This window comes from Colius striatus, chromosome 10, assembly GCF_028858725.1.
Source record: "Colius striatus isolate bColStr4 chromosome 10, bColStr4.1.hap1, whole genome shotgun sequence".
Lineage (NCBI taxonomy): Eukaryota > Metazoa > Chordata > Aves > Coliiformes > Coliidae > Colius > Colius striatus.
Genome location: NC_084768.1, coordinates 17,281,243 through 17,297,907, shown reverse-complemented (window position 1 = coordinate 17,297,907; position 16,665 = coordinate 17,281,243). Strand labels below are relative to the sequence as shown.

Sequence of the window (16,665 nt, the reverse complement as noted above, 5' to 3'; positions counted from 1 at the left end):
CCTTAAAGCTTGTTTGTTCTACACACTGGCTCCAGGAGAAAGTGACACCCCAAATACAGTTCTAGTATGTCTTTTGTATATGAAGCTCATTTTTCTCATTTGTCTGAAGGATACTCTGTTACCTGGGTACTGGCTGAACAACACAGAATGCTTCCAATTGGTATTGTGGCCTGTATGGGGGAAATCATGCCAGAGCAAACCAGATTTTCTTAATGGATGAACTTTTTCATGTTTCTTACTTTTCCTAAGAAGTTACTGAGTAAAAAAACCCAAGTAACAACATATTCCAAACCCCCTTAACAGCAGTTTTGCTGTGTAAGTTAGCTATTGACTTTAAAAAAAATATTTCTTAATTGAAGACCCAGTTGAAAGCATGGTCAGAGGACTCTATGAAACAAAAAAGCTCATTTTGGGAATAGTCTGTTGTCTGTGCTCCTGAGGGTGGGAAAAGCTCAGAAAGCCATGTTCATTTATCTAAGAGCCTTCAAGGACATTCAGGGTAAGTTGTATGCCAGTTGTAGTGTTTCAAACATTAAGTGGTAGTACTGCATTCAGAGATGAAAGACCAATAGGAAAGCAAGCATACTTCTCAGATTTAGGCTTTTGTTTGAGCAACTGGCAATATTTATATACCTATAAAGGTAATGATGTGAGTTCATGTGACTAAAATTTGTCTGCAGATGTGTAGACATCTTTAGGCATGTCTGACCTACTAACCAGTTTTGTGATCCTGTGTTTTCTGTATAGTGTTAAGCCTGACTCTTATCGATTTGCCGGGAATCACTAAGGTGCCGGTAGGGGATCAGCCTCCCGATATTGAGCAACAAATCAGAGAGATGATCATGCAGTTCATCTCTCGAGAAAACTGCCTGATACTGGCTGTGACTCCAGCTAACACTGATCTGGCCAACTCGGATGCGCTCAAGTTAGCTAAGGAAGTGGACCCTCAAGGTAAGCGTGCTTGAACGTAACCACTCTTTGTTCTCAAGTGAAATAGTGTCATTGGAAGTAATAGACCAACTCTTGTGTGAAATATAATTTATGGTACAGATAGGTATCCATACATTCTCATATAGGCTTCAACATCACTATATCTGTTTGTTAGCTCAGTATCATTCAAGTAATGATTCTGTAAAAGTATTTTACAAGCTTTGTCACTATCTCTTCCAAGCAAGTGAAGCAATACCTATCTAGATGTTTTGGTAGAACCTAGCAAAATGGACTGTGGTGCTGATGGGATAAATTTTAGGTGATCGTATCATAGGAATGCTGAGCTGTGTTAGAGTTTGAGGAGCACATTTCAGTATTGACAATGATGATACCTTCTTCTCCATACAGACCATAACTTGCAGTTCTGTCTGTTATTGTGTGATACAAACTTTGAGACTGTTATGCATCTGTTACTGGAGAAGAGGAAGATATAATTGCTCATGCGGAAAAGACATAATTCTTCTCTTTGTTTTTCCTCCTGACTTCACCCTGGTCAGGCCTTAGGACCATTGGTGTGATCACAAAATTGGATCTGATGGATGAAGGAACAGATGCAAGAGAAATTCTTGAAAACAAACTACTCCCTCTTCGTAGAGGTGAGAATGTTCAGTTGCCTATATTCTTTGCAATCCAGAAGGTAGTTTGGGTAAAGGTGATGTCTGGGAGTCCTGGAGGTTAGTCAGACTTTCTATAGGCCTTGATGAGTTCCTAGCTTTTATTATCATCTATTCAGCAAATATAAAAGACTTGAAAGATTTGCTGCAAATTCCAGAGGAAGCAAAGGTCAGCACAAGTTGTTAGCCAATTTCTCTTCTGTGCCAGGTTGCTGTTTTTTTTCTTTGCATATGACAGAAACAAGCACCAGAGCTTTGGTAGTTTCACTGTAAACCAAATTTTGGCCCCTTCTAGAATTTTTTCATGCGTTTACTCTGGCAGCTACTGCCACAGTTGCTCGTACTGCTAACAATATCAATAATTTTTATTCTAGTTACAGTCTATTAATGAGACCACCATCACCTCCCATGGACCATTTCTGTCCAACAAACTAGAATAAATTTTTCCTTTGTTTTAGTAATATATAATTTATGTATGTAGACATCTATGTTTTGATTTTTGCTGTGGGATTTTTTTGTTTGTTTGCTTTTGAAGAGATTTCTTTGGGGTACATCCAAGTTTCAGATATTTCAGTATTTGAATTGGTGATTTAAAAGGAATTACGTTTGTTACACAAACAAGAGGATTAATTTAGACACTGTTAAGGTCATTACAGTGCTTGTAAACAATATCTGAAATGCCTAAATTGGAAAGTTTTGTTTGAGCTGGGGCAGTCTGATTCTGTTTGACTTCAGTAGTTCATGCAATAGCTATGTTGACTTACCTATTGCTTTTGTGTTGATTTAGGTTACATTGGTGTTGTAAACAGAAGCCAGAAAGACATTGATGGGAAGAAAGACATAAAGGCGGCTCTTCTAGCAGAACGGAAATTCTTTCTTTCCCACCCAGCTTATAGGCACATGGCAGATCGGATGGGAACACCATATCTCCAGAAAGTTCTAAACCAGGTAAAACCTGAAGCCTTTGTGGTGAAAGGCAGCTTTTGTAATAGTAGGACGAAAAATCTTCCTGTGAGATGTAGTTTCTCTCCATTCCTGGAAGTGTCCCACCCTATTCTTATCACACTTCTTCTAGTTTAACAGGGTTTTTTTACAACTCAAATTTAGAAATGTGAATTTATTTTTTAGAAAAAAGTATGTATCCTGGGAATTCATGGCATGTCTGCATTAACCTCAAAATCTACACCTTATTGTAGTTTTAACAGAAACAATGTATGCATGCTAATGATGTAAACGACAAATACAGTAATGGAACACTTTGCTGAGACTACTTTTATTTTTGCTCAAGCCTTTGGTTTATTTCCATGAGTCCGTGCCAAACCATGTCAGATTACAGCTTCCTTCAATGGGAAAGAGAGGTCTGTTTCCCAGTTACCTGGAGGAGAAACTCATAGCTTCCTGTCCTAATGAAGGCACTGCCTACAGCAAACTTGGAGGAGTATATAATTTTTTTTCACCATTTTGTGATTTTTGGATATTTACTGTTTTCATGATGCCATCCCTTAGCTTGAGTAGCACATGACCCCAGTAATGATGCATCTCGGCAGGTTTGTAGAGAACAAGATCAAATGCCTCTTTGAAATTACTGAGGTGTAATTGTATTTATTGTATTTATTTTTTTTTTAACTTGGTCTCTCAGCTGACCAGTGTTCTTGGCATTCCTACAAGCCAAACTCTATGGCTTTTTTTTCAATTCACTGTCAAGTTGCAAGCTTTGGTCTGAAATAGACAAAGACCAAGTTATCCTGACATTGTCCATTTTGGACAGCATCTGGAAACTGCAGAAAAGCTATTGATTAAGGTAGGAAAATAAGTGTCTGTCCTGCTTAATTTCTTGCTACAGTGACTTTGCAACTGTAACTTGTCAGCCAGGTTATGTCATGCTTTGGACTCAAAAAGAATGCTAGTGCCATTTATTTGTGCCTCAGAGCCAAAATCTTCAGGACTATGCGAGATCTCACTTGTATCCTGCAACTTTGCCCATGCTTAGGATGTTTTGCCTCTTTTTGCCCATCTTGAAAGTTCAGTCCCCAGGCCTTAGTTTTGAGACTGAAGCATGAGCTGCAAATACATTTGGACTGTTTTGCGTGTCCTGACTTGCGTTACTTTATGTCCTATTTACCTTTTTTGTGAGCTGTTCTGCAGATTTACCTATTTCGATATGAACCGTTGGCATTCTGTTGCTATAACTGTATAGAATATTATATATGACAAGATCTATTTAAGTTTCATCCCCAAGATATGAAACACTTCTTAGGGTTTGTGGTTTCAGGACATGTTTGAATTTCTCTGCTTCCACAAGGTGGTGCTCCAGGGAAACGCCAGCTTTTGGGTTTGTGCCTCTTTGTCTGCTGAACAGCTTTTATTTGGAGTTGACATATTTTGGTAGATGACATTCTTAATTTATAGCTTGGCTGATAGGGGTTGGGAAAAGGGTTTGCAGTGTAGTGCAAGAAGTCTGCTTTGGTTTTAATCAAGGAATGACTACAATTCATGAGAAATTTATGGCACAGGTTAGGACATTGATAGTGCTGTCCAACACATTACCACATGTGTGTGTGTGTATGTATGCAAAAGTAAGTGAGGTAAGTTAAATACAGATCTGGTAAGCTTTTTTTCCTACTATCCTTCAATTCATTTTCCAGTACTTTTAGGTGTATTTTGAGAACTGAAAACTGATACTCTTTAGTAGGACATTTTTCTTCCAAAAATCAAGTGTTTAAAAAAGATCAAGTTCTATCATCATTAATATGAGAGAAAAATCTTGTTCCCTTCAGTGTATTTTGTACAAGGAAGCAGAAATGGCATGGAGGGGACCTTTCGCAGTGGTGGAAGTGTGCCAAGTAGGTACTCTGTCTACATTTCCTTCCACCTCTATTGTCAGTGGGAATCTCTTCCTTGTCCCACATTTTCTTGTGGCTGCAAAGTAAAGAAGTTATCACACTGAACAAGTATACAAGAAATTGAGAAACACCTTGTGGAAAAGGAGTAAAATGGTAGTGGTGGCATCATTGCTGAGTAATGAGAGGTTGTTTCAAATTACATATGTAATATGTGTAACTTTTTCATGAACAAGTGTGTAGTAACAGAGTTCAGTGAGTGAAAGGACCAGGGAATTTCTTAAGCTGCCTTATAACGTGTATGAAAAAGGGTTATTGCATTGTTCTTTAACAGTCTCTGTTGCTTCAAAGATCAAAAGGAACTATGCTGGTTAACTAGCACAGGTCATGACTAATATGCTTGCTGGTCAGAAGGAAATGGTTGTGCTCTTGCTTTCATCTTTATTAACAGTATAAAAAGACTTTTATTTGCTTTTTAGCAACTTACCAATCATATTCGGGATACCTTGCCAGCCTTCAGGAGCAAACTCCAGAGCCAGCTGCTTTCTATAGAACATGAAGTAGAGGTATACAAAAACTTCAGACCAGAAGATCCAACCAGAAAAACAAAAGCCCTGTTGCAGTGAGTGTCTAGTCTTTTGTCTGCTTTTCCTTTTTGTACAGGTTTGGCTTGCCTTAAAAAAAAAAAATGGTTTTTTAATCCTTTCCAATTGATTTAAAGATTAGGATATAATTAAGCATTCAGTGTACAAACTCCACAGAATTCTTTGGTTAGTGTTCCAGAACACTTTATTTACTCTACAATTTTAGCAGACTTTTCCCTAAATTAATTTTAGTCATCCTAGAAAAGAGAGAAGGCAGTACAGAAAGAGGTACAAAGATGGGCAACATAGGTGATCAAAGGTAAGAAACTGCTTCTGATTGTATAGACACATTCTTCAGCTTGTCAAAAAGGTGACCTCAAGCATAGGAAGGAGATGGTGTTAGAAGTGTGTAGGGAGAACAGAGAATGCCTATTTTCCAATATAAAACCTTGACTATCCAAAAAAGACTATCCAGAAAGATGGTGATATCAAAGTTAATCATAAATGATAATCCTTCATGTGATGTGCACCTAAGCCACTGAGGTCTTTGCTGCAGGAGCCGATACTAAAAATATACGTGCTTTCAGGTAGCAGGTAGACAAATTCTTGGGATGGGGAAGATATTTAAGGTTAGTAAGTACAAGGACAAATTCCTGCTGTATGGAATCTCCCAACATAGATATTTTTATCAATTTTTATCAATTCCTAAATGTATTTTAATAGACACAGGTAGTCATATAGTACAGAAATAACAGTTGACAGTTAATACACTTAAATGGCTATGCTTGTTTTTTTTTCTGTCCCATTTGAAATTCAGGATGGTACAGCAGTTTTCAGTGGACTTTGAAAAAAGGATTGAAGGATCAGGAGACCAGGTTGATACTCTAGAACTTTCAGGAGGTGCCAAAATCAATCGTATTTTCCATGAACGTTTTCCTTTTGAACTGGTGAAGGTATTTATCTATCTTGCTTTGTGTTTTATTTGTGTATTCTGATGTATTCATAGAGATACTAGTAAGGCCAAGATAACGTTTGATTGGAAGAACATACTCTTAACTGTGGAATAAATTACATAAAGTTGTATCTCTACTGTATCTCTAGTCTCTATTCTATTACACCTTTCCACTTATTTATTCTATGTTCATCTGCCTTGACATCCCCTAAGTTTCAGTTGAGCAAGAACCAGACAGGGTTATGGCTAGTTCCAATATTTCAATGCAATAGGTCAACTAGCAGTCCAACAGATGACAGTTGGGCTTTAGGTAATAACCCTTTGGTTTGTGACAACACTAACTTATCTTCCAGCTAGATGGCTTTCAAGAAACTTAAAGAAAAGCTTTATAACCTCATAAGTGAGACCACTCCTCTCTTAAATTAGAGTGAAAAACAGTAGAATGAGAAAGGGAAGATAAGTAGACTACAATCACACAAGTTGCACCATGTTGGGAAACCGGGCTTCCAGACTTTAAAAAGAAAAGTTGCATCTTTGAGATCCTGTTTCTGGCTTACTCTGTCAACTCTGCAAAACCATTCCAGCTGTTGATATGTCTGGAGTGGAAGGATGCATTATTTTCAGCAGTTCTTACTGCAGCCTGTAGGCTTCATGTTCAAATGTTTGAAATTACTTATGCTTTGGTTAGCATAGTTAGAAATCAATATTTTGCCAGTTGAACTTGCTTGTCTTCAAGTTACATGGGGAAAGAGATTGTTTTCAGTTCATTAAAAACTTACATAGGCTTTTGTTCCTCTAGATGGAATTCAATGAGAAGGAACTACGGAGAGAAATAAGTTATGCCATCAAGAACATACATGGTATCAGGCAAGTGCTCCCATGTTTTCAAGCGCAATCATATTGAGGGTGCAGCCTTCTGAACCTGTGGCCACACTGTGGCTATCAACTGCGAGACTAAATGACTTCACCCACTGCTGTCAGCAGCTGATTTTTCCCTTTATTCCCTCACGCTTCTGTTCTTCTGGTAGCCATTTTGGGACAAACTATTGTTTGGCCTAATGAGGTTTAATTTACCTGGAAATACTGAAAAATTATTTTACAGAGAGAATCAATGACTTTTTTTCTGATAGTGTCTGCAGTTCTGTTAAGCCTGTACTCCTGAAAAGTTACAAGTTCTACAGGGAAGACTTATGTCTTGATACGGAAAAAGCCTTCCAGCTTCTGCTGTGCAGACACCTTGCATTATCTTGGTCCCCTTTTATTCTCAACCATTTCTTGAAGTGACTGATTTACAAGCAAGTTGGTTGAGATTTCACTTGGTGGATGTGTCTGTAGTGTATTATCAGGTTTGAGAAGTAGTATTTGGGGTTTGGTTTGGAATGACCTATTTATCTCTCTTAAGAATAATCAGTCTATTTTGAAGAGACACTTTATCAGATGCATACACATCTTTTTGTTCTTTTAACAACAGAACAGATTCCGAAAAGCTTGGTTTTTCTTCTGTGATGTGTTATTTTTTTCTGGTTTGGTTCTTTTTTGTAATATCTTTTGAAAGCATTGCTTAAAAGCCTTGCTGTTCTTGGTGGTGAGGTAGGTGTTCTTCATGTTACTTGCATGGACAATTCTCAAGTGTTTGACTCCAGTAGCTGTGGTGCAGTATTTGAACTTTTTTGACCTTATTGATGGAAAGTTAGTGAACTGGTAGTTTTGGGTATGTTTTTATAGTTTGCTTTTTTAATTCAATTTGTCTGGCAAGATAGACCTTTGTAGGCAGTATTTGAAAGGAAAGTAAGGCAGTGTTTGTTTAGAACTGGTTCTGTGAGATATCTGTTATATAGACACAGTCACTCTGCAATGACCAGCCCTGAAATTGTCCATGTAAGACTGAGTAACAGAACCACGTTTCCCGTTGTGAGTGAAAAGTGCAGCTATTAGATTCTTATGGGTTTGTTATGCAAATAATTGTGCATGGAGTGCTGCAGCTGTCTTTCATCCCTTCTCTAAGGCTCAGTGCACTGCCAAAAAGGTTTTTCTGAATCATATCACTACTCTTTAGAGCTCTCACAGTCATCTTCAAGTAGCAGGGCATGCTTCTACTTTTATATTCTTACACACAATGATTCTGTTGTTTAGAGAATGAAGCAAATTTAGTTCTGTGGGAGTCTGTCCATGTAGGAGGTGTTATTACTCAGCTCTAAGCCTTTCAAAATGAAGCTATGAGCAGTTCAGTAAAAAAAAAATCTTCCTTGCATGATGTTTTTATTGCTGTCTTACATATTCTTTTATGTCCACAGAACAGGTTTGTTTACTCCAGATATGGCGTTTGAAGCCATTGTTAAAAAACAGATAGTCAAGCTGAAGGGACCTTGCTTAAAAAGTGTGGATCTGGTGATGCAAGAGTTAATCAACACTGTCAAGAAATGCACTAAAAAGGTAACTTGCAAGTACATTACTTGTAAGTGTAATGTAATGTTATAGTAGATAATAGAAAGCCTGTCTTGCATTTTAAAGTATTGTAAAAGATTCCTGAGAAACACTTGATGTACTGAGGGTTGCTTCATCCACAGAGTAAGACTCCAAAGCAATTACATCTGCAAAACTCTCAAAACAATGTAATATTCATGTTTTGATTCCAGTGTTTTGAATATATGTATGTGTACACCTGACGACGAAAGGTTTTTTGAGTCAAGGATTGTCCCCAGTTTTCTCTTTAAAACCATAATTTCAGTGATGCTGAGAAGGGAATGCAGGCAGCAATTCCATGGATGTATGTATCAGCAAAAAACAAGTGCTCTAAAGTTTTCTTTTCCAGTGCTAGTAAGAGGAAGAAACAATGAAAGTTTTCTAGATTAAAGGCCTCAAATGTATTCAGAGACACCTATCAAAGGGAAAAATTTGCCCTCTCTATACTGAAACTTTTCTTAGTAGCACCACAGTTCTTTGCAATGCAATAGGCCCCCAACTTCTGTGGGATTTTTCATGCACAAACTCAAAATGATCTTCACCTGTCAAAAAGTTAGAAGTGGAAGGCTCAGAAGGATTAATCTCCCTGTTGTATTTGTATGTCCTTGCATTAGCATTGACAAATGAACCTGCTGCATTGAAGTGCTCAATGTTGAAGTGGAAAGAGTTGCTGAGCGTTGAGCTTCCTGATACGACAGTTGTGTCCATCAATTAAACTTCTAACTTAAGATTGTGCAAGTGTAATAAATGAAGAAATATGTTAATTTGGGAATGGTTTTCCTGAAATGTGGGTTTGGGTTGGTGTGTACTCTTAGAATGAAACCTCAAACTTCCCACCTCCTAGCTGTGGCTACGGAAACATGTCAGATACAATAATATGAAGCTTTTTTCCCTTCACAGTTTTCACCTTTGTAGGAAAGTTGTCATCTGTAAAAGCTGCAACTCCTTCTCTGGAGCTTTGACTACTAATTGTTGATTTCCATTTTTTTTTCCTCCCACTACTCTGATATTCTAGAAGATCCCACTGACTCTGGTAGACTTCCTAGCTAACAAACTGCTTTTATTGTCTCACTTTCTGTTCATCTGTCCTGCGCATAATCTCAGAGTGCAGGGTAGCTTAGTAGTAGCAAGTACAGGGTAAGTTCTGGGATGTGAGCACAGGTATGCTGCAGTTACCATATATTTCTGAATAATGCATTTGTACCAATGAGTAGGTAAAGGAGCATTTTTTTCTTTACAACAGGAAAGGGTGACAATATTGTTGACAAAGATCAGAGAAGTGAGTTCACTGCAATATGTTAAGTGACATTTTGAGGGTTTTTTTCACTTCTGTCAAAGTTTGGAAGATGTGTCACTGTGTGACCTACTCTAGGTGGTCCTACTCTGGCAGGGGGGTTGGACTGGATGATCTTTTGAGGTCCCTTCCAACCCTTAAGATTCTGTGATTCTGTGAAATTGATTGTGCTATTGTGTTTCTCAGTGCTATTGTTCAAATTCACTGTTTTGTTTTGCTGTTGAAGGATTGATACTGAGATGTAAAGGTGTTGCCACAAGGTGGAGCTTTCAAAGAAAGAGAAACTTCAAAACTATTTGAAGCACCACTGCGGGCTTCAGCACAGTAGAAGAGAGTCACAGGGAAACCTCACCCGAAGGCTGATAAACTGTGGTTCACATGTCCAGAGAGTCTCTTCCTCTGTGATCCGTGGAGCAAAAGCACAGAAACAATCCAAGGGTTTAGGTGTCTCCAGTTTCACTGGAAAATGACCATTAATAGCAAGTCAGGCTTGCTTAGTAGCATACTGTAGTTTTAGCCCAAGCATTTATAGTAATTGCTTTCCAAAGAGGAAAGCAGGAGGCTCCTCTGTTTGTATTTTACAGAGACTGTCCTGCAAGTGTAAATGTCTATTAATTTTACTTTTCAGCTGGCAACATATCCAAGGTTGTGTGAGGAAACAGAAAGAATTGTTGCTGGCTACATTCGTGAAAGAGAAGAGAAGACCAAGGATCAGGTGAGAATAAACAGGAGATTGCACAGTATGGGGAAGTGTATGAAGGAGGAAAGTACTTATGTACAAAGTACAGTAAGACAAGGAAGGAAAGGGGTTTTTTTTCTTCCTGTCACATATTCACATCATTATTTATACTATTAGGAGTTATCATTAATAAGTCAACACTAGTGAGAACATTTTCAGAGGTAAAAGTTAGACCCAGATCCCCACAGTCTTTTGCTCTTAGTGAGGCACCTAATGTCTTCTGAGAATTGTGAAGAATTTGGGAGTATGTTCAAGGAAATATACAGAAATAACTGTACACTTTGAAGAGATTTAATGCTATTTGGTAGCAATAGATTCCGTGCTCCCTGCTGATAAATGGAAGTATGAAAAGCTGGGGGCGGGGGATGTGCATGTTCAAGGGTGGGAGTGAGCCATCTCTCCTTGGCAAAGTTGTTTGCCAAGTTAGATTATCAAGTTTGAATCAAATTCTGTCTCTGGACTCTGCAAGGAATGGCAAGTAATAAGTACAGAAACCATTCATTCTGTTATTTCATGGACTAACTCATCTTTGAAGTCAGATTTGTACACCAGAATGGCTGTCTAGAACTTGGACTGCACACTTCCTGGGCCAGGACTATGTTACCTATATCACTTCTTTGAGATAGGTGGAAAAAGTTAGGTACTCTGATTTTAGGTTTAAGATTTAAGTTTCTTGCTGGCTTGGCTGGAATGCGACAAATAGATAGAGTTCTGCTTAACTTGCAAAATGTAGAGTTAGAATCTATGATGTATATTTCTAAACTCTGGCCATGTATGATTGATCTTAATGAAGTGGACGAGCGCCAAGATAATGTAAAATGAGATCTGTCAGGAAAAAATAGGAAGAGGGAATAGCTCTTCTGTAGTCCAGGTTATTGAACAAGCACAGGAGCAGAAGTGGTGGGATTTAGAAGCTCTTATTGGTTTTGGCTTAAATGATTATAAAAGCAATATTCAGTGATGCAGAAAACTCAGAAATTCTGTTCTTTTCTCCCTTTTCATCAATCTCTCTCTTCCACCTTGCCTATAATTTTTTTTTACTCTCCTCTCTCCCCTAATAGGTGCTACTGTTGATTGATATCCAGGTTTCTTACATCAACACCAACCATGAAGACTTCATTGGCTTTGCAAAGTATGTACATAGAGGCTTTGTTATAAAGGCACGCTCAGTTGTGTTTTGGTTTGGGTTTGTTTTTTCCCGAAGTTCAAAACAGAAGTCTTGAAGTGGGCTTGCTGAAGCTTAAGTCTTGTGCCTCTCAGGAAGTAGCTTTGGTAAGCCTATGCGCACACTGGATCCGTTTTAGGACCACAGAAATGTGGAATATTGGTGGTCTTTCCACATTGTTGCTAACGCATATTTTAGGAGCTGTGATTCTGTGTGAAACAGTTTTGCTCCGAGTAATGGATGTCTCTGAACTACATGTATGCCTGCTGTCTGGCTGTAGAGAATAATAGTTGCAGAATTCCCTGCAGGGCCTGGTTGGACATTCTCCTCACTTAATTGAAAAAGCTGTGAGAATATTCTCCAGAATGTTCTCCATTAGCTTCCAGCAATCTGTGCCTCAGGAACTTCATACCAACATGTTTACACTAGTAAAAAAACATTAAAGATGTCTTCAGTCTTTGAAGAATAAATATTCCTTTAGTCATATTCGTGCCATATTTGCCATAACAGTGTTTGGAATCACAACAGGTTTCATCCATGTGGGATGCTGGCACCGCAGTTTGGCACCACAGTACGTATTAGACTATGGCCTATTCTAGTTAGCACTGTGAACGAAGGTCTACATCTTTGACAGTGTGCCTTGAAGGTTTAAGACATGGAATTCAGTGAGCTGAGAAGGGAGGAGGCAAAGCCAGGCCTTTGGTTTGAGCAACTTTCTTTAGAACTGTGTGCGGGTCCTAGATATCTCTCGCAATTCTCTTGACAAATGACAGGATGTTGAAGGAATGGTAGCTGGCCTTCTAGAGGTCAAGATAACAACCTGCCTGCTATCCTCTTCATCCTTTTCTGACAGGAAGAAGCCTACTAAAAACACTCCATATGTGTTCATGGTGCGTGTTGAGACCTTGGGAGATGACATAGTCCAGCCTCCTGCTCAGAGGGGGCTCAATGCTGAATCCAGACCAGGTTACTCAGGGCATTATCCAATCAGATCTTAAAAATTTACAAAATTGGAGGTTTTCCAGCCTCTCTCTACAGCCTATTCTAGTGCTTGCCACTCCTCATTGTGAAAAAATTTTCCTTGTGTCAAGTTGGAACCTTCCATGTTCTATGGTGTTGGATTCGGGAGTGCCAGGTACATCTAGATTTCTTTTGTTATATTTCTCCTCTGGAAAAATCCCCCTCATGGATGCTGCTGATATGACTTGTAGTTCAGTCTGTGATCCTTACTGCTGTCTTCTCCAAGGAGCTGCAAAACCCAAGTTCTGTTCCTTGGGAAAGCTGCTTCCTTTTTTGCCAGTTGAGATCTAGAAATCCCCAGCCACTGTGCACAGGGTGTAAGCTGATAACAAGTGACTCTTTGCTTAAGTTCACTGGTAAGCTTAAGAAAATGCTTCTATAGCTTGAAACTAGGGGAGTATTTTTGTTGACTTGTGCTCAACTGAGGGACAAAACTTTGACCCCAACACTGGAAGACACACATTTTAAACTATAATAATATTATTGTTAAAGCAATTAAGTTAGAACCTAAAAATTAAATAACTTCTGGGTAGCATAGGGACTTCTGCAGTGTCTAAACATCCCAGACTTATAGATTTCCGAGGGTCCATAGTGTTTTGTTGAGTCTAATAGCCAGTTGTCATGTGACTGCAGTGTTTTATAAGCGTAAGTCCTGTGAAACTTGTAAGAATGAGAGCACAAGACATTCCAGACTACCTTTGCAGCATTGCGTGGCCTAAGGCAGGCGCAGTATGGTATGAATTGACTTGAGATGGATTTAAGAATGCCAATCTTTAAAGCAAGTTTGCATCATTATGAAATTGTGAAATCTTAGGATATTAATGTGTGTTTCATTTAGCAGAATAAGTGGTAAAATGAGATTGGGTTTGTTTCCAGTTGGTGTAACTCGGATACAGCTATGTGCCTGAATCTACATGAAGAGTCATTTGTATTTAAAACAGTAAATAGATAATTGGTTGCTGGGCTATTTCTAAAAGGCATTGGTTTCTTAGTGTGATGTTACTGGTCTAATTAGCTTTTCTAAGGTGATAAAATTAAAAACACCCTCAAGTACCAAACCCAAACCAAAAGAAGAGCAGTTTGGTTTCCTAAAGCCATCTTGTGTGTTTCTCAAACAACAGATTGGAAATGGTGTGGGATTACTGCTGCATTTTCTGTGCACATATTATTTAATCAACATTTATGAACCAAACCCTCTGCAACTGAGGTCATTCACCAAAGACATGCAGTGTTATTTGGTCAAAAGTATCTGGATGGTTCAGAGCTAAGCCCAGCGATTAGACATATGGAATAAACAACTCTGGGGATCTTCTTATGCAGTGAACTACTGCATTGACGGAGTATGGTGCAAAGGACAGGATCAGAGTTGAGATGGAGCTGAGATTGGTGCTTCAGCAAGTCTTTGGAACAGCAGTTATAAGAAAAACAGTTGCAGGATTGGCCCAATAGTCTGTTGTCTAAACACCTCTTTCTTACTGTTTCGGAGCAGAGTTTGTAGCTGATGTAATATGTATGGTTTTTTATCTTCAGTTAATCACTGCCTGGTCAAATCGTATCATTGAATCCAAACAAAACTTCCTGTCCCCATTGGCTGCTCTGGTGGTTGAGTAGGCATAGGCTGCTTTCTGAACACTTTTCTTCCTTTTTCTAGCAATATTTTACTTGTATGGCCTAATGCTTACAAACCACCATATAATGTAGATGGGTTTAGAATTAATGACAACTTGTGTGTTTTTGAGACAGGAATGTGTTTTAGTTTGGGAGCTGGGATTACCAAAATTCAAGAATTGAGCATGTTTTAAGTATGGTTTAGTTTCAAATATGCTTTATTCTTACACAACTCCAGTTTTTTGCACCAGCTTTGTGATGGCTTGATCCATTGATTATATTTACACCCTCAAAGTGCATATAAATATTGGAATAATATCCAAAATGAACTGTCAAGACAAAGCCATTAAGGAGCCTCCAGCAGGGGAGGATTTTGTTATACTGCTCTAAATAACAGAAATGGCTTGCTTTTTGTCTCCTTGGAATATTTATAGAGACTAATGTTTCCAGAGTTACCCACATAAGCCATAATTTCTCTGTGCTTTTAGTAACCTTTACCAATCCAAGTAGCAGATTGTCACAACAAAGATGATTAGGAGTGGTCTGCTGGCATATCCCTGCTGTCCTAAGCAGACATTCCTATATTGTAAGAAAAAGTAGTTGAAATACGCAGATACATGCAATGATTTTGCTGTGTTTCCTTGTTACTCTAGCTTTCTGTGCTGGAATCGGAATTGACTCTTACCGCTAAAATCTATTTCTTGGCAACTGGCTTAGATTGAGTTTCTTCAGTATAACTCTTTTCCTCTGCTTCCCTTAGTGCCCAACAAAGAAGCAGTCAGGTTAACAAAAGTGCAGTGGGAAATCAGGTAGGCACCTAACAGAGAATGGATAATGGCATGTGCAAGTTAATCCCAGCTGTTTGGTTTTCTTGGCTGCGTTGATTTGTTTTAAGCATATCATTTACTTTCAGCTTCAAACGTGAATAAAATACATCATCATCGCTTTGTTTAACTGAATTTTTCAGAGCCACCTGACTTTGTTACCATCAGTTATTGTTTAATGTTTCTGGTATTGCTTGCCCTGCTGATCAGTGTCTCCCCTCCCATGTTGTTGTAGTGTATTGAATCTTTCATGTTACACATTGATGTATTTTGTCATTAACTGCAAACTTGTGAATTTCAGAATCCTAAATGCTGGTGAGTACTTGCTTGTGTGTGTGCTTTGCCATAGTTGGTTTACTAATTCTTACATGTTGACAGCTTAATAGCAGAGAAGGGGCAATTCAGCAAGCAAAAGCAGATTTGCCTTTACCTCTTCTGAAAACTTTCAGCTGACTTTACAAAGATGTTGACTATGTACTACAGACCTTTCTCAAAGTAAACAAAGAATAACTGCTTGATGGTGTCAGATTAATTAGCATTTTCACTGAGATCCATTAATGAAATTACTTGTTTGTCTCTTTTTATCACATAAGAAGATGTGATTGATTCTGGGAGATGCTAAGTACCCTTGAGCTTTGCTTTTCTGTGGGCCGGGGTGCTCAGTACTTTTCAGGATCAGTCCTCTTTTATATGATGAAAATACTGAAAATGCTACAACTGAGGGCTTCTGCTCAGTTTGAGGGTTTTGCAAAGTCTTAAACAGAAAGACAATGGAATTAGTACTTTTATTGGAGTTTTTAATTTCCTTTTAAAATAAGACAATGAAATAAATTTTCTATAAATAATTACCAATATTGAGCATCTTCCTGATGTTCTCATGTACAATTTGGTCAAACGATGCTCAGGAGGTGAAAGGTCAAGGTTTTCAAATGTCACCACTGAGTTCAGATCCCTCAACAAGTCTCCTGCTGTTCTAGATGTTATTTTTTGAAAATGTAGTCATCTTTTTGAGGATAGAAATCCCACCCTTTCCTCCTACCAAGAAATTGCTAGTTATTGGTGAGATGTTAAAATAATCCATTCTTGGATGTGACCTTCCCCCACGGCCTGACCTATGTGAGTGGCATTTTTGATGTAATGTATGGTTTGGACTAAAATGAAAAAAATTTGCAAGGTCTAAACAGTGAAATGGCTTCAAAGAGTAGTCTCTCCCCTCTGAGGAGAGAGTTCCTTCTTATCTAGCTGTGTTGGAACATGTGTCAAACACAACAACTGTCATCACTTTGGAGTGTCCCAAAAAAGGAAAATTGACCAATTATCTGAGTCTTCAAAAATACACAAATGAAATGAATGTTTTGGTTTTTTAAGTGAAGTGAATGTTCTCTCTCTAAAGAAGCAGAGAGAAAGCTCGGCATTTTAAACGAACTGTTGAAACTTGATTACCTCATTTTGCTATAAAGGACTTTGCTGAACCTATTATTTGAAAGATAATAAACGGATGTTTGTAAGTTAATTGTTTGGAGTTGAAAAGAGTGAGAATATCTTACTGAAATAAAACTTCATTTTTGCAAT

General features: G+C 38.3%; 1 protein-coding gene across 2 annotated transcripts in view; it reads left to right on the top strand.

Moving 5' to 3' along the window:
• DNM3 (dynamin 3) overlaps window positions 1-16,665 on the top strand; it is a 162,206-nt gene that overhangs the window by 25,412 nt on the left and 120,129 nt on the right. For both annotated transcript variants that reach the window (XM_062003460.1, XM_062003459.1), the window contains exons 4-13: window positions 748-951; window positions 1,488-1,586; window positions 2,392-2,552; window positions 4,924-5,066; window positions 5,846-5,981; window positions 6,780-6,847; window positions 8,275-8,413; window positions 10,366-10,452; window positions 11,538-11,608; window positions 15,030-15,078. In XM_062003460.1, the coding sequence (XP_061859444.1) occupies window positions 748-951; window positions 1,488-1,586; window positions 2,392-2,552; window positions 4,924-5,066; window positions 5,846-5,981; window positions 6,780-6,847; window positions 8,275-8,413; window positions 10,366-10,452; window positions 11,538-11,608; window positions 15,030-15,078 (1,157 nt within the window). The remainder of the gene's footprint in view (window positions 1-747; window positions 952-1,487; window positions 1,587-2,391; window positions 2,553-4,923; window positions 5,067-5,845; window positions 5,982-6,779; window positions 6,848-8,274; window positions 8,414-10,365; window positions 10,453-11,537; window positions 11,609-15,029; window positions 15,079-16,665) is intronic.